The sequence below is a fragment of the Schistocerca serialis genome, chromosome 9, assembly GCF_023864345.2.
Source record: "Schistocerca serialis cubense isolate TAMUIC-IGC-003099 chromosome 9, iqSchSeri2.2, whole genome shotgun sequence".
Taxonomy (NCBI): Eukaryota; Metazoa; Arthropoda; class Insecta; order Orthoptera; family Acrididae; genus Schistocerca; species Schistocerca serialis.
In genome coordinates, this window is record NC_064646.1 from 89,642,883 (window position 1) to 89,667,478 (window position 24,596).

General features: G+C 41.9%; 1 protein-coding gene across 1 annotated transcript; it reads right to left on the reverse strand.

Annotated features, from left to right (window-relative positions):
• Positions 1-457: 457 nt before the first annotated feature.
• On the reverse strand, positions 458-23,531 carry LOC126418745 (cytochrome P450 6j1-like). Its single transcript, XM_050085671.1, has 8 exons — positions 23,491-23,531; positions 20,245-20,666; positions 18,907-19,031; positions 18,436-18,695; positions 16,115-16,217; positions 12,766-12,987; positions 6,810-7,061; positions 458-881 (listed from the first exon to the last, which is right to left on the reverse strand). The coding sequence occupies exons 2-8, from the start codon at positions 20,637-20,639 to the stop codon at positions 709-711; spliced, it is 1,530 nt and encodes a 509-aa protein (XP_049941628.1). The 5' UTR covers positions 20,640-20,666; positions 23,491-23,531; the 3' UTR covers positions 458-708.
• Positions 23,532-24,596: the final 1,065 nt, after the last annotated feature.

Here is a 24,596-nt window from a genome sequence, read left to right on the forward strand (position 1 = left end):
TGAATGAAGCACTTGTTTATCCTATTGTCATAAATTTACTTGTTAATAAGAACAATTGTTTTCCTACTGCCTCTATTGCTACTCGAAACAATGAACAGTTACCTTTCGCAGGAAAGTATCACAAAGTCAGATAACTTTAGAGGCTGTCGTTTGAGGTTGAAAAATCTACTTTCGCATCTGAATGCTCAATCGATACAAATTTCTGTTTTGTGCTAAGTGATATTCTAATTATTTTGAAGACTACAAGTATTTTTTCAGAGAAAGTATTTCACATAATAGGTCAGAAACTGACCTTAGTGTGAAGTGTGTCTGTAATTAACTCTTTCCATTGCTTCACTTCTGTTGCACTACGTTTCTAAATAATTGAAGCAACGACGAGCAAACTGGATGAAATACGAAATTCAACAAGGCATCTAAGGTAGAGAGGATGGAAATAATGCGTTAAACCCACGAGGGGTAAGGAATTTATCAGATGTTTTTATTACAGAACATCAAAAAAGTACACGTAACTGAAAACAATACAATAGAATACTTGGATCTGGAAAAGTATCCGTATTATGCAAACAAATCAATATTGCAAACACAATCAGACTCAATGATACTGTTTGGCTAAAGAAAGGAATACGGCAATCACTTTGTCACGCCCAGGAAATTACTGAGGTTTCCGGTAAAGGATGTAGCAGCTACACTCCTGTGAACTGCTGACCATCATGAACAGCTGGTTTTCTTGAAGAGTAGGGACAGATTTACAGCTGGAGTTCCGACAAGCCTGGACGGATGGTAACTCAAAGTGGTAGGGGTCGAAGGCGCTGGGTGCACTTCGAAGTTGTTGAGAATGTGCACGAGAGCCACTTTCACTTGCATGTACGCGAATCTCATGCCTGAAAAGAACAAAACAACGGGGTTATTGATAGTAATGGGAGCACATTATGTATCACGAACAGTTCACTGTGAAAAGACCTTAGATACTAACGCTGCGTACCATTATAATGTGTAACTAGTGCTTATAATCGGAATTTCATTACTGACTAGATATGAACTTATTGAATAACACATCTGTAGTGTATAACCGATGTTCATATAACTCATTAAAATAGATAAGCACTGGACTTAGAAAAGAACTGGTCATCGGGTACAGCGTGCCAGACAAACAGACGGACAGCTACAGCGACGTATTAAGCTGGAGTACAATTCATTGTGAAGAAAAGAAGTGGAGTAATAGGACTCAGACGACTGGAGGTGTAGATCTTCTTATTCTGTTCCCATTCCAACCATATTCCGTTGATGGAAATTACTTTCTAGTGTCAGATTTCACATCGACTACTTCCGGCTCGAGTGACTGATCACTCTTCTATTCCTTATTTGTCTACACCTCCCGTTGATAAGAACCAGGTCTCTCACCTGGCGCCTGAAGCGGTCGTTTGGCTTTCTCTTGAAATACCTGTTGACTTTTTTGGTCAGCTACACTAACAAGTTTTGATTCTTCGTTGCTCCTCACTTCGAAACAAGTATTTTTTTAATAGCTCTGTTCTTTGTGCGTAAACAGTGTTTAAACTGGCACAGTCTCCTCATTTCACAGCACGTTTGATGTTGCTGGGAAGTAGGTCATTTGCATCTTAGGAAACTAAGTTTTTTTTAACGATATATGACTTAATGACTGTAATTAGAAGAACCAGATTTGCCATTGTATTCAAGACACTTTTGCAGATAGAACTCAACACGTCACTCTTAGCAGAACAAAACCGCCGTATGTAAAGGTAGGCTAATTTATGGAGTGCCCCAAGGAAGTATGAAAGGACCGTTTAGAGTGTACGTAAATGATCTCGTAGAAAGTGTCGGATGCGGTTGTCTGTAAGGAAGTGGCAATGCAAGAAGACAATACCGATTTGCAGAATGACCTGCAGAGAACCGATGGATGGTGCAGGCTCTGGAAGCTAAGCACTAACCTAAATAAATGTCATTTATTGCGCATACATAGATAAAGACAGCCAATACAGTGCAACTACACTGTGAGTGGGAAACTGTTGGAAACAGTATCTACCGCATAATACCTAAATGGAATGACCATACAATACAAATAGTAGGAAAAGCAGTTGCCAGACTGGGATTCTTAGCTTTACTACACATATTGTAAGAGACCACTTTCAGGGAAGAGCCGGAAAATACAGTACAGGGTGATTATAATTAAACTTTAAAAACACTGTGGAAACTACACCACTGGTCATAATGAAGTCAAATTGCAACAGAATATTATCGGAGAAGGGGGAAAACATATGGCAGAATAAAAAAAACAATAGTGTGAAAACTGATCAATAGATGGCGCTATATGTGTCAGTATGCGTAAATGAAAACACCTGTCATGCGCACGACCTATTGAAGTTGATATAAACACGCCCGGTGCAAGGCTTTTCCTACTTTCGTGTCTGCGACGTTCGCCGTGACTGTCTCAATGCAAGATCGCACTCTGCAGAAGTTCTGGACACTGAAGTGTTTGGAAAATGGCATTGGTCCAATGACTGCCGTGAGTCTGCATAAAGTGATTCGGAAATTCGAAAAGGCGGGTTATTTTGGTGTGCTACGTGTTAGAGGGGGGAAATGAATTGATTCTACGTAATTGGAAGCAGTGGCCACAGCAATGCAGGAGGAGGCGAATGGTAGTGTGCGAACGTGTAGTGCACGGAGAATTCCACGAACATTGGACGTACCCGTGATCACGGCGCGTAAAATCCTATGAAACATCCTTATTACCTATCTATTCAAAATTACTCACGTGCACCAGTTGCTTCCTGTTGACCTGCCACCAAGAGAGACCTTCGCTTTAGAATATCTTGTTCGAATTGAAGTGGACAGTGATTGGCCGTGGAAGATTTTGTGGACAGATGAAGCCCACTTCCATCTGACAGGATATGTCAATACACGTAATTGTCGAATACGGGCAACGGAAAATATACACACAAATCAACCAGTATCATTTCATTCTGAAAAGGTGTGTGGTGCTGGTTTACGGCATCATTTATCATCAGGCCATATTTTTTTCGAAGAGACAGGTGTTTCCGGTCCTGTTACCTGTACCGTCACTGGTAAGCGCTATGAGCGTCAATCCAGCTCTCCAAAAGCGTGGATGTGAGGATGGGATCATTTTTATGCAAGATGGCGCACCTGCGCAGATTGAAAATCCTGTTAAGCAGCTGCTGCAGTGCCTTTTCGGAAATGCTAGAATGATCAGGTGCCATTTCCCTACAGCCTGGCCGTCCCGATCACATGATCTTAATCCGTGTGACTTCTGGTTGTGAGGATATCTGAAATATGTTGTGTTCAGTGTTCCGACTGCAAAGTTAGCTGCATCGAAGGCACGTATTGCGGAACACACTCCGAACGTGAACCCGGAAACACTTCGATCAGTTGTGGAACATGCTGTTACTCGATTTCAACTTGTTGCGGAAAACGGTGGACAGCACATTAAACATGTTTTTCGCCATTCTCACGTAAATTAATAATGCTATTTGATTTTAACTGATGCTTTTTAAGCTGTTTTTGTTCTCAGAACAATTAGAACCCGATGTGACTGGTGCTTTTTATGCGGTTTTCAGCCTCACGACAATTAAAAACCGATTTTTCCCATCCGATGTGATATGACCTTGCCCTGGGGGATGGGCTTACGTAACTAACAGTATCACCCCAAGCCACGCTTGTCACTGAATGTTGAAACTGATACTTTATGAGCTGTTTGCCCATTGAACCACTTTACTTTTTATCCACTACTCCCATTACGTTAGATGGACGGCTGGTGGCACTTGGGAACTTACACACTGCGGTGACAAAAGTCATTGGATACCTCCTAAAATCAGGTCGGACCTCCTTTACCTGGCGTAGTGCAGCACCCGTCGTGGCATGGACTCAACAAGTCGTTGGAAACCCCTCTAGAAAAACTGAGCCATGCACCCTGTACAGCCGTTCGTAAATGCGAAAGCGTTGACGGTGCAGAATTTTGTTCACGAACTGATCCCATAAATGTTCGATGAAAATCATGTCGGGTGATCTGGTTGGCCGAATCGTTCACTTGTACTGTCCAGGATGTTCTTCAAAAGAATCACGAACAACTGTGGGCTGGTAACATGGTGCATTGTCGTCCATAAAAATTCCATAGCGGCTTGGGAATACGAAGTCCATGAATGGCTGCAAATGTTCTCTAAATAGCCGAACATAGTGGAGGACCCACTACGTTCCATATAGACTCAGCCTACACCAGTGTGGGGTCATCAACAGCTTTCACAGTGCTTACTTGCAACTTGTCCCACGGCTTAGTGGGGTCTGCGCGACACTCGATCTCTGCCATCAGCTCTTGTTAACTGAAATCAGAACTCATCTGAGCAGGCCACGGTTTTCCAGTCATCTAAGATCCAACCGATATTATCACGAGCCAAGGGAAGGCGCTGCAGGCGACGTTGTGCTGTTACCGATGGTACTCGGGTAGTTCGTCTGGTGCCGTAGCCCATTAACGCCAACTTCTGCCACAATGTCCTAACGGATACCTCCGTCGTTCGTCACACACTGGTTTCTGCGTTGATCCCACGCAATGTTGCTTGTCTGTTAGCACTGACAACTCTACGAATACGACGCTGCGCTCAGTCGTTAAGTGAAGGCCGTCGTCTGCTGCGTTGTCCGGGGTGAGAGGTAATACATGACATGTGGTATTCTCGGCACACTCTTGACACTGTGGATCTCGGTATATTGCATTGCCTAACACTGAATATGTGCACATTCCATGACTTATGTCAACTCAGTGTAGTCCCTCCACTGATTTCAAGCGATTTTTACAAGCAAGCTCTGCATTGCTCGACGATTCCTCTCCGTCTGTGTTTCCGGTCGGTCTGGTCCTGGTTTAGCAATCATTGTTCTTTCGCGTTTCGACTTCACAATTACGCTACCAGGAGTCGACCTGGGCACCTTTGGAAGTGCTGAAATGCCTCTGGTGGATTTATTACTCAGGTGACATTCGCTGACTACTTCACATTAGGTGCCACTGATCCCTCTTAACCGGAGCAGTCTGCTGTTAGTGTTTCTGTAATGGAAACAGGATACACCCCGCCTACATTAATAGTGGCGGGCCCACCTCCCATGATATCTGTTTGTCACATCCTTACTACACGGCAGTGTACGGAATATTCTGATCACAAAGTGTATTCTTTTTAACCCTTCATTTATAAGGGGAGACTGATACGCAATGCTCGATAGCCCGTTTGGCTTCTAATCCTTCAGTATATTTGACCATTAGTGATTGTCTATACTACCCAGGTCACCGGCTGTAACAATCGCAATAGCATCATCTATGTGTGTTCCAATTTACGTGAGATTGTTCTTCGTCTTCAGATATAGAGCTTAGCAGTGCATATTTATGCCCAAGTCGATGGTAATCATCTTACAAGACCTGCACCTGTTTCAGCTTACGTATATCTGCTTTTCTGCCGGTTCTATAAACGTCTGCTACAAGTGTAAGCGAGTTTCAGCCCTATGTGGCGTTACTCGAGATATACCGCTCCCTAACCGACCTCGGAGAACTTAGGTAAGGTCGAACTGAACCTAAGTCCAGAGATTTTCAATGATTTATGACTCTCGATTGGTTTCCCCTAGGACGTGTCAAGAATGTTCTACATCTACATTTATACTCCGCAAACCACCCAACGGTGTGTGGAGGAGGGCACTTTACGTGCCACTGTCATTACCTCCCTTTCCTGTTCCAGTCGCGTGTGGCTCGCAGGAAGAACGACTGCCGGAAAGCCTCCGTGCGCGCTCGAATCTCTTTAATTTTACATTCGTGATCTCCTCGAGAGGTATAAGTAGGGGGAAGCAATATGTTCGATACCTCATCCAGAAACGCACCCTCACGAAACCTGGACAGCAAGCTACACCGCGATGCAGAGCGCCTCTCTTGCAGAGTCTGCCACTTGAGTTTCCTAAACATCTTCGTAACGCTATCACGCTTACCAAATAACCCTGTGACGAAACGCGCCGCTCTTTTTTGGATCCTCTCTACCTCTTCTGTCAACCCGACCTGGTACGGATCCCACACTGATGAGCAATACTCAAGTATAGGTCGAACGAGTGCTTTGTATGCCACCTCCTTTGTTGATTTTCTAAGGACTCTCCCAATGAATCTCAACCTTGCACCCGCCTTACCAGCACTTAATTTTATGTGGTTATGGCACTTCAAATCGTTCTGCACGCATACTCCCTGATATTTTGCAGACGTAACTGCTACCAGTGTTTGTTCTGCTATCATATAATCATACAATAAAGGATCCTTCTTTCTATGTATTCGCAATACATAACATTTGTCTATGTTAAGGGTCAGTTGTTACTCCCTGCACCAAGTCCCTTTCCGCTGTTGTGTGTGTAATAGAAGGTAACAGCAGTTCTGAGCTGACTATCTGTATTATTTATCCATTTCCCCACACTGAACAACACTAGAAACATTTAAGCAGCTACTACTGCTAAGACCTAATACCTATTGTAAATTTATGGTGACATGCCTGTAATAATGCGAAGGCTGAGTATTGTTATTGACATCCACCAACAAACGTACATGGTTTTCATACGACTGCCACGTAAAATGTGTCACAGAAAGACTCTTTGCTTAAAAAACAAATCATTCTGCAACCTACTGTTCCGCAAACTCCAAAAGTTTACGGTGGGGTCATAAGTAACCGGTGTAACTGTCATGTGGAATTGCGTTGTATATTCTATACTAAAGTTCGGTTTGCTGTACAAAGACGCGGTTGGAAGCGGAAACTGAGTGTCTGGGGACTCACCTATGCACGTCCTGGGGCCCTCGCCGAACGGCATGAACGTGTGGCTCGGTCGGTCCCTGGAGTTCTCCTCTCTGAAGCGGTCCGGCCAGAACCTGAGCGGCTCCCTCCAGTACTTGGGGTCGGAGTGGAGACCGGCCACCGACACGAAGACTGCGGTGCCCTTGGGCAGCACTATGTCCGTCCCTTCTATCCTGTAGTCGCGAGACGCCTCGCGGTTCAGGAAACTCGCTGTGGGGTACTTCCGCTGCGTCTCTGAAAACAAAAAATAGGTCATGTTATTATTGAGGGGGCTGACGTCTGCTTCACAAACAAGGTGCGTAATAACAAGTGACAATCTACACCATTTCCACCTCTCTCCTTCCCCCTCCCTCTCGTTCCCCAAGTTCCACTTTTCTTTTAATATTTGCACTTTCTACGTCACATTGTGTCCTTTTGCGGTGTTCCTTCATGTCAGGGTCAAGTTAACACATGAAGTACTGCACCTCTTACGCTCATGCTTCTTACAGTTGCATATTGAAGCACACGTGCTTCTCGTGCGTTTTTTTTCTTTTTTTTGCATGTATTGTAATGAGTTTTCTCTATTTACTTGAACCTGCGACCTCTTTTGTAAGACAAACCATATGGCTTTAATGGCAATCTATTATACAGCTGATGGCTCTCCATAATCGCAGCCGCGAAAACGTTTCTTATATTCACTACAAGTTGAAAAGAACTAGACGGGAGGAAGTTAAAAAAGTCTGCCATTAAAGTCGTATGACAAATTTTTTTAAGCCCCTCCCCTCCACCTCTTTTCAACTACTAATGAATATAAGAAACGTAGTGCAGCTGCGGATACGGACAACCATCTGCTGTATAATAGAATGACGACAAAGCAGATTTGTGCCGGACTGTGTACCGAATCCTAATTTTCCGCTTATCTCGAGCGGTCGTTTTACCATTCGGCTATCTGGGTACGACACACTGCCAGACACAAATTTCCGCATGTCATCAACCATGTGCCTACAACCTCTACTCGTACATCCAATACGTTCATTCCCCTATAGGGGAGACATTTTACTTCAAGACGCTCGCCGTTGTACGTGAATTAATATGATATTGCAGTGCCTGTGTTATTCTGAATTACGTTGCAAATCTCATTCGGACACGAATGCACGCACGGCGCCTCGATACAGCTGATACAGTTTATGATTTAGTCAGCACAATCGCTATTTATCTTACAGAAAGACACTAGACCCAACGTAAAAAAAAAAGTTTTAATATACATCCCTATAGTATTGTCTACATCCGATGCTCCCCCCCCCCGCCCCCCCATGAACCATGGACCTCGCCGTTGGTGGGGAGGCTTGCGTGCCTCAGCGATACAGATGGCCGTACCGTAGGTGCAACCACAACGGAGGGGTATCTGTTGAGAGGCCAGACAAACATGTGGTTCCTGAAGAGGGGCAGCAGCATTTTCAGTAGTTGCAGGGGCAACAGTCTGGATGATTGACTGATCTGGCCTTGTAACATTAACCAAAACGGCCTTGCTGTGCTGGTACTGCGAACGGCTGAAAGCAAGGGGAAACTACAGCCGTAATTTTTCCCGAGGGCATGCAGCTTTACTGTATGATTAAATGATGATGGCGTCCTCTTGGGTAAAATATTCCGGAGGTAAAATAGTCCCCCATTAGGATCTCCGGGCGGGGACTACTCAAGAGGACGTCGTTATCAGGAGAAAGAAAACTGGCATTCTACAGATCGGAGCGTGGAATTTCAGATCCCTTAATCGGGCAGGTAGGTTAGAAAATTTAAAAAGGGAAATGGATAGGTTAATGTTAGATATAGTGGGAATTAGTGAAGTTCGGTGGCAGGAGGAACAAGACTTTTGGTCAGGTGATTACAGGGTTACAAATACAAAATCAAGTAGGGGTAATGCAGGAGTAGGTTTAATAATGAATAAAAAAAATTGGAGTGCGGGTTAGCTACTACAAACAGCATAGTGAACGCATTATTGTGGCCAAGATAGACACAAAGCCCATGCCTACTACAGTAGTACAAGTTTATATGCCAACTAGCTCTGCAGATGATGAAGAAATTGATGAAATGTATGACGAGATAAAAGAAATTATTCAGGTAGTGAAAGGAGACGAAAATTTAATAGTCATGGGTGACTGGAATTCGTCAGTAGGAAAAGGCAGAGAAGGAAACATAGTAGGTGAATATGGATTGGGGGGAAGAAATGAAAGAGGAAGCCGCCTTGTAGAATTTTGCACAGAGCACAACATAATCATAACTTGGTTCAAGAATCATGAAAGAAGGTTGTATACCTGGAAGAATCCTGGAGATACTAAAAGGTATCAGATAGATTATATAATGGTAAGACAGAGATTTAGGAACCAGGTTTTAAATTGTAAGACATTTCCAGGGGCAGATGTGGATTCTGACCACAATCTATTGGTTATGAACTGCAGATTGAAACTGAAGAAACTGCAAAAAGGTGGGAATTTAAGGAGATGGGACCTGGATAAACTGAAAGAACCAGAGGTTGTAGAGAGTTTCAGGGAGAGCATAAGGGAACAATTGACAGGAATGGCGGAAAGAAATTCAGTAGAAGAAGAATGGGTAGCTCTGAGGGATGAAGTAGTGAAGGCAGCAGAGGTTCAAGTAGGTAAAAAGATGAGGGCTAATAGAAATCCTTGGGTAACAGAAGAAATATTGAATTTAATTGATGAAAGAAGAAAATATAAAAATGCAGTAAATGAAGCAGGCAAAAGGGAATACAAACGTCTCAAAAATGAGATCGACAGGAAGTGCAAAATGGCTAAGCAGGGATGGCTAGAGGACAAATGTAAGTATGTAGAGGCTTGTCTCACCAGAGCTAAGATAGATACTGCCTACAGGAAAATTAAAGAGACCTTTGGAGAGAAGAGAACCACTTGTATGAATATCAAGAGCTCAGATGGCAACCCAGTTCTAAGCAAAGAAGGGAAGGCAGAAAGGTGGAAGGAGAATATAGAGGGTTTATACAAGGGCGATGTACTTGAGGACAATATTATGGAAATGGAAGAGGATGTAGATGAAGATGAAATGGTAGGTAAGATACTGCGTGAAGAGTTTGAGAGAGCACTGAAAGACCTGAGTCGAAACAAGGCCCCGGGAGTAGACAACATTCCATTAGAACTACTGATGGCCTTGGGAGAGCCAGTCATGACAAAACTCTACCATCTGGTGAGCAAGATGTATGAGACAGGCGAAATACCCACAGACTTCAAGAAGAATATAATAATTCCAATGCCAAAGAAAGCAGGTGTTGACAGATGTGAAAATTACCGAACTATCAGTTTAATAAGTCACAGCTGTAAAATACTAACGCGAATTCTTTACAGACGAATGGAAAAACTGGTAGAAGCGGAGCTCGGGGAAGATCAGTTTGGATTCCGTAGAAATGTTGGAACACGTGAGGTAATACTAACCTTACGACTTATCTTAGAAGAAAGATTAAGAAAAGGCAAACCTACGTTTCTAGCATTTGTAGACTTAGAGAAAGCTTTTGACTACGTTAACTGGAATACTCGCTTTCGAATTCTGAAGGTGGCAGGGGTGAAATACAGGGAGCGAAAGGCTATTTACAATTTGTACAGAAACCAGATGGCAGTTATAAGAGTCGAGGGGTATGAAAGGGAAGCAGTGGTTGGGAAAGGAGTGAGACAGGGTTGTAGCCTCTCCCCGATGTTATTCAATCTGTATATTGAGCAAGCAGTAAAGGAAACAAAAGAAAAATTCGGAGTAGGTATTAAAATTCATGAAGAAGAAGTAAAACCTTTGAGGTTCGCCGATGACATTGTAATTCTGTCAGAGACAGCAAAGGACTTGGAAGAGCAGTTGAACGGAGTGCACAGTGTCTTGGAAGGAGGATATAAGATGAACATCAACAAAAGCAAAACGAGGATAATGGAATGTAGTCAAATTAAATCTAGTGATGCTGAGGGGATTAGATTAGGAAATGAGACACTTAAAGTAGTCAAATTAAATCTAGTGATGCTGAGGGGATTAGATTAGGAAATGAGACACTTAAAGTAGTAAAGGAGTTTTGCTATTTAGGGAGTGAAATAACTGATGGTGGTCGAAGTAGAGAGGATATAAAATGTAGACTGGCAATGGCAAGGAAATCGTTTCTGAAGAAGAGAAATTTGTTGACATCGAGTATACATTTAAGTGTTAGGAAGTCGTTTCTGAAAGTATTTGTATGGAGTGTAGCCATGTATGGAAGTGAAACATGGACGATAACCAGTTTGGACAAGAAGAGAATAGAAGCTTTCGAAATGTGGTGCTACAGAAGAGTGCTGAAGATAAGGTGGGTAGATCACGTAACTAATGAGGAGGTATTGAATAGGATTGGGGAGAAGAGAAGTTTGTGGCACAACTTGACTAGAAGAAGGGATCGGTTGGTAGGACATGTTTTGAGGCATCAAGGAATCACAAATTTAGCATTGGAGGGCAGCGTGGGGGGGAAAATGCGTAGAGGGAGACCAAGAGATGAATACACTAAGCAGATTCAGAAGGATGTAGGTTGCAGTAGGTACTGTGAGATGAAGAAGCTTACGCGGGCTAGAGTAGCATGGAGAGCTGCATCAAACCAGTCTCAGGACTGAAGATCACAACAACAACAACATCCGATGTGGGAATCGTTGAACCCGTCTAGTGCACGCATGTGTCATCCACTTAATGACCAATTAAAACACCCTATTTAAGTAATGTGTTTTAATTAAAATAAATATAAATAACTTGTTTTAATTAAGACACTAAAATAATTTGCCAAGAATTCCTGTAATTTTGCTTTTATAATGATACCATGCTTGTTCCACACACACAGTGTTGTAATATTTGTTAATAGGTGCAGTACGTACTGAAAGAGACAGTTTGGTAACTGTGGAAACCATCGTAAAGGTTGAATAAACATTAAACATGGATTTTCCAACTGGTTGGCTGTTACTCCCAATCTGTCTTTTTTGTGTTTACAACAGAATTCGCTGCTACAAACTCATGAAGCATTACTCTGTGTAATGGAGCATATCAGCACAAAAAAGCACTCCACGTTCAGGCCACAAGTGGTCCATCGGGACCATCCGACTACCGTGTCGTCCTCAGATGACGATGCGGATAGGAAGGGCGTGTGGTCAGCACACTGCTCTCCCGGTCGTTACGATGGTTCTCTGTGACCAGAGCCGCTACTATTCGGTCGAGTAGCTCCTCAATTGGCATCACGAAACTGAGCGCAACCTGAAAAACGGCAACAGCGCATGGCGGACCAGATGGTGACCCATCCAAGTGCCGGCCACACCCAACAGCGCTTAACCTTCGGTGATCTGACGGGAACCGGTGTATCCACTGCGGCAAGGCCGTTACCCATATTAGCAAAAACAACTGTAATAAATTATGTTATGTTACAGCCGTGTCGTATGGTCTTCCGACGTTATTGATGGAGTTACGGAACACAGAGAAATGGAACAGCACGCTACAAATAACTGGATAATGTAATCACTGTGGCTTTTGATACTGAACTACTTTGGCGTGGGTACCCCAAAAATAACGTAGCCAAGTATGGTTACTGTCCCACAGCAAACTTATTGTGTTTCAAAGTTATTGACGTCAGAAAGTTTACTTGTTGAGATATTTTGACTGCTGTAAAGACACTGAATTACTTTTGTGAGAAGCAGTTGTGCGTGAATGACGGTAACTGCACACACCACACTAGCGTCAGAATATGATGATCTCTATAACAAGGAGAATTGAAATATAGTTCTTTACGGGGTCCTCTTCTCAAGCACTCACTACAAATTTTGAATATCTTATCTCTAATACGCATGCTCATACACTGAACTTTAAGTTGTGAAACGTTTTTTGCGCATGCTGCTGAAGTAATCGAAACGTTTCAATAAGATGACATCCATCGTACCCGTTGCTAGGTAGCACTCACCACTGACGACGTTGGTGAGGTCCGTCATCTCGCTGACGGCCTCGTACGTGATGTGGCCGCCGTGTTTTCTCAGCACGTGGCGCACATGCTGGCGCACCTCCTCCTGCAGACTCTGGTTCCACGCCAGCTCGAACAGGGCGAAGGCCAGCGTCGAAGACGAGTTGTCGAAGCCAGCAGCCAAGAACGACATCAGCTGGCCTGCGATGAGCTCGTTCGTCAGCTCTGCAACAATACACGCCGTCACAGTCTGGGATCAATATTCAGCGTAGGCGAAGTTAACTCATTGCTCAGATCCATTAGCTATCATGAGGATTTGTTGCGGCGGCGCGGTTCTTTCCGTCCCTTTTATGACGAACCTGCACCTACCTGTGAACATTGTCTCAGCATATCATCAGTAGGAAAGTCGAGAAAATCTACTGTACTTCGACGTGATCCATGCTGCAAGTGAAGTCACTAATCTACGTTTCGGGAGAAAGTTTTCACACAAATGAAAGGTTGGAAATTTTGTCCTCAATTAATATATTCTGAAACTTAGGTGAACGAGTATGACTGCCAAGCCCGTGCTAGTCTTAACACAGTCACTCATAACCCCTTTCACTCACTTTAGCAAGTTTATGGTGTTGCATTTCCCGAAAACGTAATAGCTACAAAAATACTGACTGTTTTTTATTTATAATGCTCGCCAAATATTAAGTCTGTCGGTACCAGATGCAGTCACAGTTTTTAGCCACCGACCTGCTCCATACGCCACGCGGAATTTATGTCTTTTCTCGTCACAAAATTCACTTAAAAATTCCGAAATTTCTACACACACATAGGAATAATTATGCCGTCACTTTCCAACACTTTTGATGTATGAAACACTGCTAGATCCGGCAACTTATCATTTCCATCGGAACTAGTACTGCAGACGTCCAATCTGTTTCATGGCTAGGATTCGACTCCTCTCTAGAATACTCTACGTCTTCTCTAACAGCAGAGAAAGGCGTGCGAAAAATATTGCTTTACCATTGGTCAGTTTACTCAACAGCCAATAGCAAAACAACATTCTCCCGCGTCAGTCCGCGCTTTTCATTAATAACCAATGCCAAATAGTAAACCTAACGACTGCACCTTTTACTGACGTAATTATCTAATATGCTGAAGTTTTTTATGCATGAAGTTATTTACTATTGTTATTTATACCTGAATTAACTTTCCCTTTACCATAAGCTTACTTTACAAATCTATTCCACAAAAATTCCCTTTGTTCATATCCATACTTCTTCGAAACGTTCACACACTAAATTCTACTACACAACTCGTTAAACAATTATCTTCATATTAACCTTAAACCACACTCACGCATCATTCATACTGCCAACACACATTTATAACATTTTACATGCACAAAAAGACATAATAACACTTCATGAAAATATTAGAATAGTTTATGAAAAATATTCTATTACTTTAGTGGGCACAATCGAAACTAAAATCGCAGTTGCCCTATCCAATACTGTCCTCTATCGGCTGATACATAAACTACGTGCGCGTCCAGTCTCGTGTCACCATCTGTCACTATCCAGCTCGGAGACAAATCTCCCACTTAACCGCCTCCAAGGCGCTACGCCTCATTGTAAGCAGCCTATTACCCGCTGAAGATTCAGCAATGCTGTCATATGCTCAGGACGACCTTCAACGGCTCATGGATCAATCTACCGCTGCATCCAAACTCTTTTCAGCTTCTCCGAATGTGAATAAGACCGTGATTATGGCGCCAGGATAAACGGATATGCGTGCCACAAGAGCAGATGGCTCCTTACGAATTACATGCGACAAATTCTGCTACCTCGGCACTCTTTATCAGTTTTCTGGACGACGAAACAAACGCGAAAACTGGGAAACCGACAAATGCCAGGCGAGCTCTTCAAAATTGTATGGAACGATAAAGATCTTACTGTAACCACAAAAATACTTAGCACACTCGTGGTTGTTGCTGCGGCTTGGACATCGTAAGCTAAACAAGAACATAAACTCCTTTCATATACGGTGCTTACGAAACATTCTATGTTGGCCGGATCACGTGACAAATGAGATGGTCCTGAATTCTGGGAAGCTGCCGAGTAATACTGTAACTCTCAAGCAACGTCGCTACGGTGGCGAAGACACTTACATCGTACTGAACACGAGCTGTTTCCCTGACGCACTCTAGACAGCTCTTACCGAGAGACCACGTGGATGACCGTCTCTGTGTTTAAAGATTGTTCCAAGAGTGATATGATTGGATTCAATATTGTCTGCGAAGACCGCAGCAGATGCACTAAAGTCGTCAAGGACGGCAGCAAGTGCCACGATGGCACATGACCCAAGAACTTAGCTGCGAAACGAGTTTCTAGACAAGTGCCTCCGACGAACCTCTATTTCCGGGTGATACGCGTCTACGTTACTGGTGGGCGCTTATTTGGACTCTCTTCACCGGACTTCACAGTGAACAAAGAAAGTGCCTACTTGAATCTTTCGTTAGTAAGTATAGGCCATTGATGATGATGTTTACGTGATGTTGCAGAATTCTAAGAAATGGCCCTGACCAAGTTACGCTGGTGAATCAAATGTTCAAATGTGTGTGAAATCATATGGGACTTAACTGCTAAGGTCATCAGTCCCTAAGCTTACACACTACTTGACCTAAGTTATCCTAAGGACAAACACACACACCCATGCCCGAGGGAGGACTCGAACCTCCGCCGGGACTAGCCGCACAGGCTGGAGAATTACTTTAAATGTTGGACTCTCTAAATTTCTTAGTTAAGCTTATTATTTTCGTTTGAAAATGACAATCTTATTCCTCTTATGGGATAGTTAGACATCGCAGTACATCTAAAGACGACCGTAATGTAAGCACGTAAGCATGTTAGCGCTCTACGCAACGTTTTTATAAGATTGCACTCAGTTGTCTTTACTTTTGAGATTCATATTTTTAAGTTACGCTATCGATTTGAGACGCAAATAGATGTAACCATAATTGTCTAAATTCGAACTTGAACCTTGCGGAAACAGATATTGTACTTTGGTTAAAACAAAAGTCGAGATCGGAATAACATTTGTTTATTATGACGGGTTTGGGCTTATGTTAAAGTCATCTTCAGACGACGACAGTGGACGATCGTTGCATTACGTGAGAAACGGAGGAACCGTGAGCACCAGTAATAGGGGCCTAAAAAATCTGAAGATGATTTAACACAAGCCGAAACCGCCCATAATAAACAAAAGTTATCCCGATTTCGACTGTTGTTTTAACCAAAGCATGGCACCAGATCGCTGTGCTCCATGGACAATATTGTCTAAATTTATGAGATATTGTACTCACTGAGTTGCTCGTTATCGCCCTCTGGCTGCTCTTCCTTGATTTTCGTGAGCATGTCAATTAGGTCGTTCCGAACAATCCCAGTTTCCTTCCGGTGCTCTATTAGCTGTGGAAAAAATGTGGGTGTTAATAGAACTTGTTTGCCGGGGTTTTAGGAGAATAAGTCAACAAGAAATTTATATTTTATTTTTGACTAGAGCATTAACCTAATTAACGAAAATCACAGTCGTGTAGTCTAACGTTCAAATGTATGAAATTTTATGGGACTTAACTGCTTAGGTCATCAGTCCCTAAGCTTACACACTACTTAACCTAAGTTATTTTAAGGACAACCACACACACCCATGCCCAAGGGAAGACTCGAACCTCCGCCGGGACCAGCCGCACAGTCTTCGACTGCAGCGCCTGAGACCGCTCGGTTAATCCCGCTCGGAGTGTAGTCTAATATTACCCACTTTTCAATAACTGTAATTAAATGTGTCTATAATTTTAACTTACAGAATGCACATAATTAGCTGATGTCCACAAGTCTGGTAAATCGTTCAAGTTCGTGAACACATGAAAGAAAAACAAGTGTGCCTTCAGAAATTGTTTAAAATTCACTTCAAGTTACGGTAATGAAATTTATTTCAATGCTTTCAATGTGAGGGTATGCGAGAAATTTATTGTAGTTTGCTTTCATATGACTTGTGTTCGCTGTAAGTATCTTTGTATAATAACACGCTGTATAATTTCCGAATGATCTTCACGAATGAACACTACAGAAGTTTGTCTTCAGGATTTTCGTTTTAGTCACACCAGTCAACTGAGTAACATACTGATGTATCTTATGTAGGAGGCAAGTTTCATTTTGCTCTCCTTCTGGTGATTCCTACTCACCATTCGTATCACTCACTGGGTCAGACAACGCCTAAAATAGGTGTATGAAACATTTATGTTTCATTAGTCTTTACGTGTAAACATCACAAATCTTGCGAAACAGTAGTTTCCAGAGTAGTACCTTCAAATCAACAGATCAATCACGGTCACAGTCTAAAAGACATAGGAGACAAAGAACTAACTTCAGATGTTTCTCAAATAATACTAGCGCCACTGTCATATATATATACCATGTTAGCTTCTGCATTTTACCACGTAATTTAATATCCTTACGCAAACGAATACTGACATTCAACTGCCTACAAGTGCTGCAACTCAGCATTATCTTTGCTACATAAAATCCAGAGACTGGTGCTCCAAACCCTACATTTATAACTTTTCTCTCTCATATATTACTTAAAATACAGCACACATAAGTAAATAACAACTTTACCACTGAGTCATTGATTCCCATTAACTGAACTACGTAGTGCGCACTAGTTCCTCTCAGGGTAATAAGTGTTCATAGATGAAATCAAGTCCCCATGCGTTGAGCAGGCAGTAGACTGTAAAATATCATACGCGGCAACATCTGAGGCCCAACTCATTTCTCGGTTTCCATCATCAAAGTAAGTTATACCTTGTACTCATAAATGTAGCTTTGTCTTCACTTCCCAGTTTCTTCCAGTAAATCACTTATTGTGATTTTTATAGAAAAAAGGTAACGCAAGTTTTATTCTATTTTCTCCTTACCTCCTTCAGTACCTTCTTCCAGCTTGTTTTCGGTTTTTATTGTATGATTTGTCTTTCACTGAATGTAATATAAATCAAAATTTTACCCTCATGTATTAACCGTTATGTAAAAATATGAGCAGGGCGTAACACTGTAGGTAACCTCTTTCAATCTCTGCTGGCAACAGTTCGCTATACCTTGCACAACTATGGCTTCAAATAAAAACTGGTTTCCAGAATGAGATTTTCACTCTGCAGCGGAGTGTGCGCTGATATGAAACTTCCTGGCAGATTAAAACCGTGTGCCGGACCGAGACTCGAACTCGGGACCTTTGCATTTCGCGGGCAAGTGCTCTACTGTGGCTAAGCCATGTCTCCACAATATCCTTTCTTTCAGGAGTGATAGCTCTGCAAGTTCTTCAGGAGAGCTTCTGTTAAGTTTGGAAGGTAGGAGGCGAGGTACTGGCAGTAGTAAAGCTGTGAGGACGGGGCGTGAGTCGTGCTTGGGTAGCTCAGTCGGTAGAGCACTGGCCCGTGAAAAGAAAAGGTTCCGAGTTCGAGTCTCGGTCCGGCACACAGTTTTAATCTGACAGGAAGTTTCAAAAACTGGCTTGTTCGATTGAGCAGAAGGGCTGTGGGCTTGCATCATATCATAATGCATCAAGTGAACAAATAAATGTTCCTGTCCCCTCGTCTGGTTGGTACTTAAATGAATCTGAGTTGGTAGTGCGTACCTTAACTGTGTTTTGTACAAAGAAGTCCTCTACTTTCTTGCTGCCGAGTCGGATGCGGAGTGTGGACAGGATCTGTGGAGCAAAGAACGCCAGCGTGGTGACGATCCTTCCAACGACGGTCTCTCTCAAGATTCCCCGCACGTGCTCTCGCAGCGGTGACTTTGGGTTCTCAAGAGAGTTAGCGTCCACACCCATGAAAATGGAGCAAACCGCGTCCGTCATATAACGAGCCATGACGTCCTTCAGCTCCACTTCAGTGCCTAAATAACAAATACATCACATATTTTACATATTTAAGTTCGTTTCTTTTTACCATTAAAACATCATAAAGACGTCATAAAAACATTATGAAAAAATGGTAAGCACACTTCTACTCCATTAGATGAGTGAAGTGACCATTAACATTAAACGTTTTTTCTGAGTCTCTTAAAACCATCTTACTTAGACTTTCCGAACACAAAAAGACCAAACCTTTGGAGGCTGCGGACTCAAGGTGATTGGTCAGTTTCTGTCCAGTTTCGTTCAAGAGGTGAAACATGAGCTTCATTTTGCCTGAAGTGAATGCTGGGGTTAGTGAAGTACGTAATTTCCTCCATCTGAAACAAAACAACAAAAACACTCCCTTTCTCTCGTTTGGTGGCTTAGCGTTTCACAGTTAAAATCAAAACCTAATCGCTTTTTTCCTGCATATTGGACTAACAAACGGGTGTTTGGATTAATAAAACAAAATTTATATACTTACTGAGAAAACTGGGCACCACAGTAAACTTGTTATTAAAATTTTGCATAATTGTGAATTAAACGGAAGCTCCCAGAAATGTCTTCACCCATTGATACAATAATGTACAGACAGTACAGTAGTTTATAGATGCCTGCAGTTACCCTATATTAACAATATATCAAGATTCAGCACAACTGCTGAAGACTTTTAGCAAACATATTTCCTTTCTGTGAGCAATAAAAACCTTAATAGAAAGGGTGGAACAAAAAATTTTACAGTAAAAAGGACTGTATCGAAAATTGTAATAATAATGAGTTACAGGAGGGTAGTGAAACGGGGACGCCTCTATGTAGGTGAGTTATACATTAGATGTACGAAAAATAACAGAAAATCTCAAGAAAATGGCTCTGAACATTATGAGACCTAACAACTGAGGTCATCAGTCCCCTAGAACTTAGAACTACTTAAACCTAACTAACCTAAAGACATCACCCACATCCAAGCCCGAGGCAGGATTCGAACCTGCGACCGTAGCAGTCGCGCGGTTCCGGACTGAAGCGCCTAGAACCGCTCGGCCACCGCGGCCGGCAAAATCTCAAGAAAGAAGCGATCTGAATTTTAAGGAGAAATATACAAAAAATTAATTGAAACAAAATAGAAAAGAAACTTGGTAGTTTTTGGACATTTATGTAGAAAGAATAATTAACTCTCACAAACAGACCATTTAGTATCTTTGGTAAAATAAAAATTATTTCGATCCAGCAAGTTAGAAAAGGTATAGTAACACGCAATATAAACTCAGAGGATGTAGCAGGAAGAGATATGTTGAGAAAGATTGTCTGAGAAAAAAAAAAAAAAAAAAAGACATGATGGGAAAATGAAGCAATTGTATTGAATGAACAAATTTGAAGGAATTGGAATTATGATGTTGTTCCTATCTGGCGAAAACAGAAAATAAAAAGGAAGGAGTGAATTAAAGGGGAATGCTCTTCTTTTACTCTGGAGTAATACACAGAGTCTGTACGGTGATTTGAAATTTTTTATCTTTGCAATTAGCAGGTTGCCTTCCTGTTCCATGACATACTCACTCTGCACCATGTTGGGAAAAAAGAGAGGTGGCGAAGACCGGGTCAGTCACTGGGTCGATTTTAGCATTTGTGGCGTAGAACGTGGAGAAGTCAGTGGTCATGATGCGCCCTATGAGAGCGGGGTCCTTCACCAAGAGGATGGGCTTGTCGAAGGCGAACATGCCCATGAACGGAGCGTCTCCGGCCCTGCGGTAGCATTCGAAGACTGGTTCCCCCATGTGCTTCCGACCGATCACCACGCTGCCCATATTGCCTACGTAGGGAATGGGCTTCATGTAGGGGATTCCCAGTTTCTTCCAGTAGTCGAAGTTCCGCGTCGCGTACCAGTAAAGCAGGGGTACCAACAGCAACGGCAACGCAGCGTCCAATAGCCAACTGCCCGTTACCAGCGTCATGACGTTGATGTTTTATTACTTCAGCACCTGGCGATAATCGTATAAAATCAGTAATAAACAGTAACTGTAGTAAATCTGAGAAAAATATAGAATAGTGTTATAATTACTCACGCCATTTTAGTGTACATCAACGTATTGTAATTATCTACATCTACATATACAGTACTACACTGCAGTTCACACTTAAGTGATTGGAAGAGAGTTAGTAGGAACATTTTTAGCTTATTTCACATGCATTTCGCTCTCGTACGGCCGGCTGGAAAAATAGGCATTGTGCGATATCTGATTTCTCGTATTTAAGTAATATGGTCATTTCTCCCTATTTATGGGGAAGTCAACAAAATATTTTCTCGTCCTAAAGAGAAAATCGGTGAAGGTAAGTTTTGAAAAGATATCACCGCAAAGAAGAACGCTTTTGTTTTCATGATTGTTACCCGAAATCGCATATCGTATCTGTGACACTGTCTTCTCGATTTCGTGCTAACAGAAACTAGCTACCGTTTCTTGAAACTTTTCGTAGTCGTCCGTCATTCCTATCAGATACAGAACCTAAAGGACGCAGCAATACTCCAGAAGAGGACGGAGAACTATAGTGTAGCTAGCTAGTATAGTTGTTGCGTCTGCTAAGCGTCTTGTCCGTCAAACGTAGCCTATGGCTTGCCTTCCCCATCACATTTCCTATGTGTTTGTTCGAATTTAAGTTGTTCGCAACTGTATTCCATGGGTACTTAATGAAATTACAGCCATTAAATTTGTGTGAGTTACCGTGTAAAGGAAATCGAACTGATTCCATAAGTACTGATGGGGTGGCCCAAACACTTTTTTTAATATGTTGAGTCAATTGCCACTTTCACATCTTAAAGACATCTAGTGTCAATCATTTTGCAGTTGGTTTTGATCTTCTAATGACTTAGCCAGACGGAAAGTGACGACCTCATCTGCAAACAATCACTTTTTTTCTACATCGTTTACGAAGATTATGGAAATACTTCGTCTATAACACACACGACTTAGTGTATATAAAAACAATAATGATATTTCCTGCATCCTTGCTGCATATGACCCTACATATCGTTTTATTCGAGGTATTTCGTAATTGAGAACACGGTATGTCTTGCAATATGTTTGTGTAAATCTATGTCAGTGAAATGGGTCTATAATTCGTCTTGTGTATTGGTGTGACCCTTGCAAGTTTCAGTTCTTTAAGTACGGACGTTTCCTCGAGCGAGTGGTTGTACATGATTGTTAACAATTGAGCTATTTCATCAGCGTGCTCCAAAAAGTATCTAATTGGTATGAAATCTGGTGAGGAGACTTTTCTGTATGGTAACTTAAAGTGTTTTACTACCCCGAGGGTTCTACTTGTATGTTACTCATGATTCTAATTCAGGAATATTTACTGCATCTTCATTTTAAGAATGAATTCCGTAAACACTGCTTAATAACTCTGCTTTACCATTGCTATTACGCTGTGAAGGTACTGATGGTGCCTTGTCGATGGTGTATTTAACATTCAGCCACAATCTCTTTGGATTTTCTTGCAGATGTTATTTAACGATTTCGTTGTGGATACCGTTGAAAACATTGAGTTTCTGTTAAACATCATCAAGCCTGGGGATTTTGTGATTTTTCGTTAATGCTGCAACAGTGTTCCGACCTATTTCCTGTACTACAGATGATCAGTTCTGCCTAATATTACTTTAATTGAAACGAAAGCCTCAACTATTTCCCTGAATTAAAGTTACATCTGCTTACATAGTTACTTTGGAGAGGATGGAGATTGTCTCTTACGAAGGCGTCAAGTAAAGATTTACCAGCATATTTAAATAGCTATTATTTTGTGGATTTGGGTGTTTTAACTAATTCTCAAAAGAAATTTAGGAGAAAACATTTACTGCAATACCGGACGATGTTTTAAGCCTGGCTTAGACACGTCTTATGACATTTATTAAGACATTTATTTTTTCCAACATATTGAGGGTAGATTGACGTCCTAATGAACTATAGGTGTGTGAGTTGCAAACCTATTTGAAATGAGGCTAAAATTTTCCTTGAACGTTTCAGCAATTATTACATCTGTGTTGCGGGTCAGTAAAAGGAACCAATAATTAATTAGAGGTTTCTAGCATTGAAAATTTCTGTCTTATCGAGCGACTGATATAACAGCACACAGTAATGGCAATTCACATACAGACGTTAAATCTGAATGTTTTACTACTTGTCATCATGTATGGACGAAAGCGAGTTATGTCACTTGGTTTCCTGAAGTTTCTTTATTTTAATTTTGTTTTATATGGTGTATTTAAATGTTAGGAAAAATTAGTGAAATTGCAGCAATAACCAGGTATGTCTTAATAAATGGCGCCCTAGAGCAGCTGTTGGCCGTTTTAATGTACAGAAATGTAGCTTGCAAGCTTGCCGTGTCCTTTCACTACAGGGATAATATGTCATAACTGAAGCCAGTCACATCACGCTCATATTATAGTGAAAGAAGAGAGAATACGTCTTAAAACGGCTATGCTACTGATCATAGGTTTCAGGGTGACTGTATCAGAAGTCGTGCAGAACAGCAGCTAACACACACGAAAAGTTGAAAACTGACTCTGAACATTCAGCGGTATAGGGGCTAAAAAGTTTGAAATATAGAGACAAAAACACAAACTATGTTGTCTTGCAAATGCGATTTATTCGTTACATTTACTTATGGTACACTTAACAATACGATGTTTAGTATGTTAAAGAGTCCATTTCGTTACTTTGAGGAGAAGACCCTTTGGAGATAGGAAAAATGACAATGTAAAAGCGTGACGACAGAGCAATTAAAGACACAGTTAGTAGTTAGCAGACTTACCAACTCGAACCGCTCTGGTGAGGGATCCTTACTGCACTGAGTTACCGCAGATCACTGGCCTTTATGTACCATTCTGCAGCGGCTGACCCCCCCCCCCCCCCTCCCCACTACTTCACTACGGCGCTGTATAGCACTGCCACAGTGACGAAGCGCCTTTGATAATCTGTAGTAGAGTGCTGATATTTTGGAGGCCACGGCACCAGCAAAGTTCTTACGACAGCCGCTACCACCGAATTTCACATAAGAAACGCGCGTACAAAGTAGGAAATGTGTCTGGCTTACTACCATCGCCATGAGAATGTTTAGCCTGTCTGTTGCATATATAAAAATAAGTAACATAAGCTCCACTTATGTGGGCCCAGTTTTCAGATTTTCAATGAGAATAGCAATGTCATCAGCAGATCTTAACAATGATATATTTTCTCCCAGAATTTTACTTTGCGTACTCCGATTCTTGAGTCTTTAATTTCCGGCATCGCTTCTTCGATGAACAGACAGAATAGTAATGACAACTGCAAGGCTGCATCCCTGATCGTACACTCAATGTGAGCACAGTGTTCCACGTCTTTCCTTCGTAATGTTCCCTCGAGGTACCTATAAATACTGTATAATACCTGTCAGTCTCTATGGCTTAGTCCCACTTCTCTCAGAATTTCGAAGCTTTTTCAGATCGATGAATGAATGTCACAATGTCAGAACAGCCTCTCTGGGGCACTTCCATTTCGGAAAGCCAAACAGATCGTTGTCTAATAAATCCTTAGTTTCATTTTCCATTCTTTTGCCTACTATTCTTCTCCGTAACATGAACGTATGAGTCGTTAAGCGGATTTATCGATAAGTCTCGCGTATATCTGCTCTTGGTATCTTGGAGATTTTGTGAATGATATTTTCCTCACGTCTCACTGATTCTACACACCTGTTTAAATACTCTGTGGGACGTCACTTCTGCCTATGATTTCAGAAATTCCGAAAGAATTTTATGTATAATTTCACAACACTTACGGAGCTCTATTAAATTCAGTCCCTAATAGTGACTACCCTATGCCTTACATATTTACTACAGATTGCTCTTCAATAACGTCAACAGACAAGTTATTCCCCTCGTA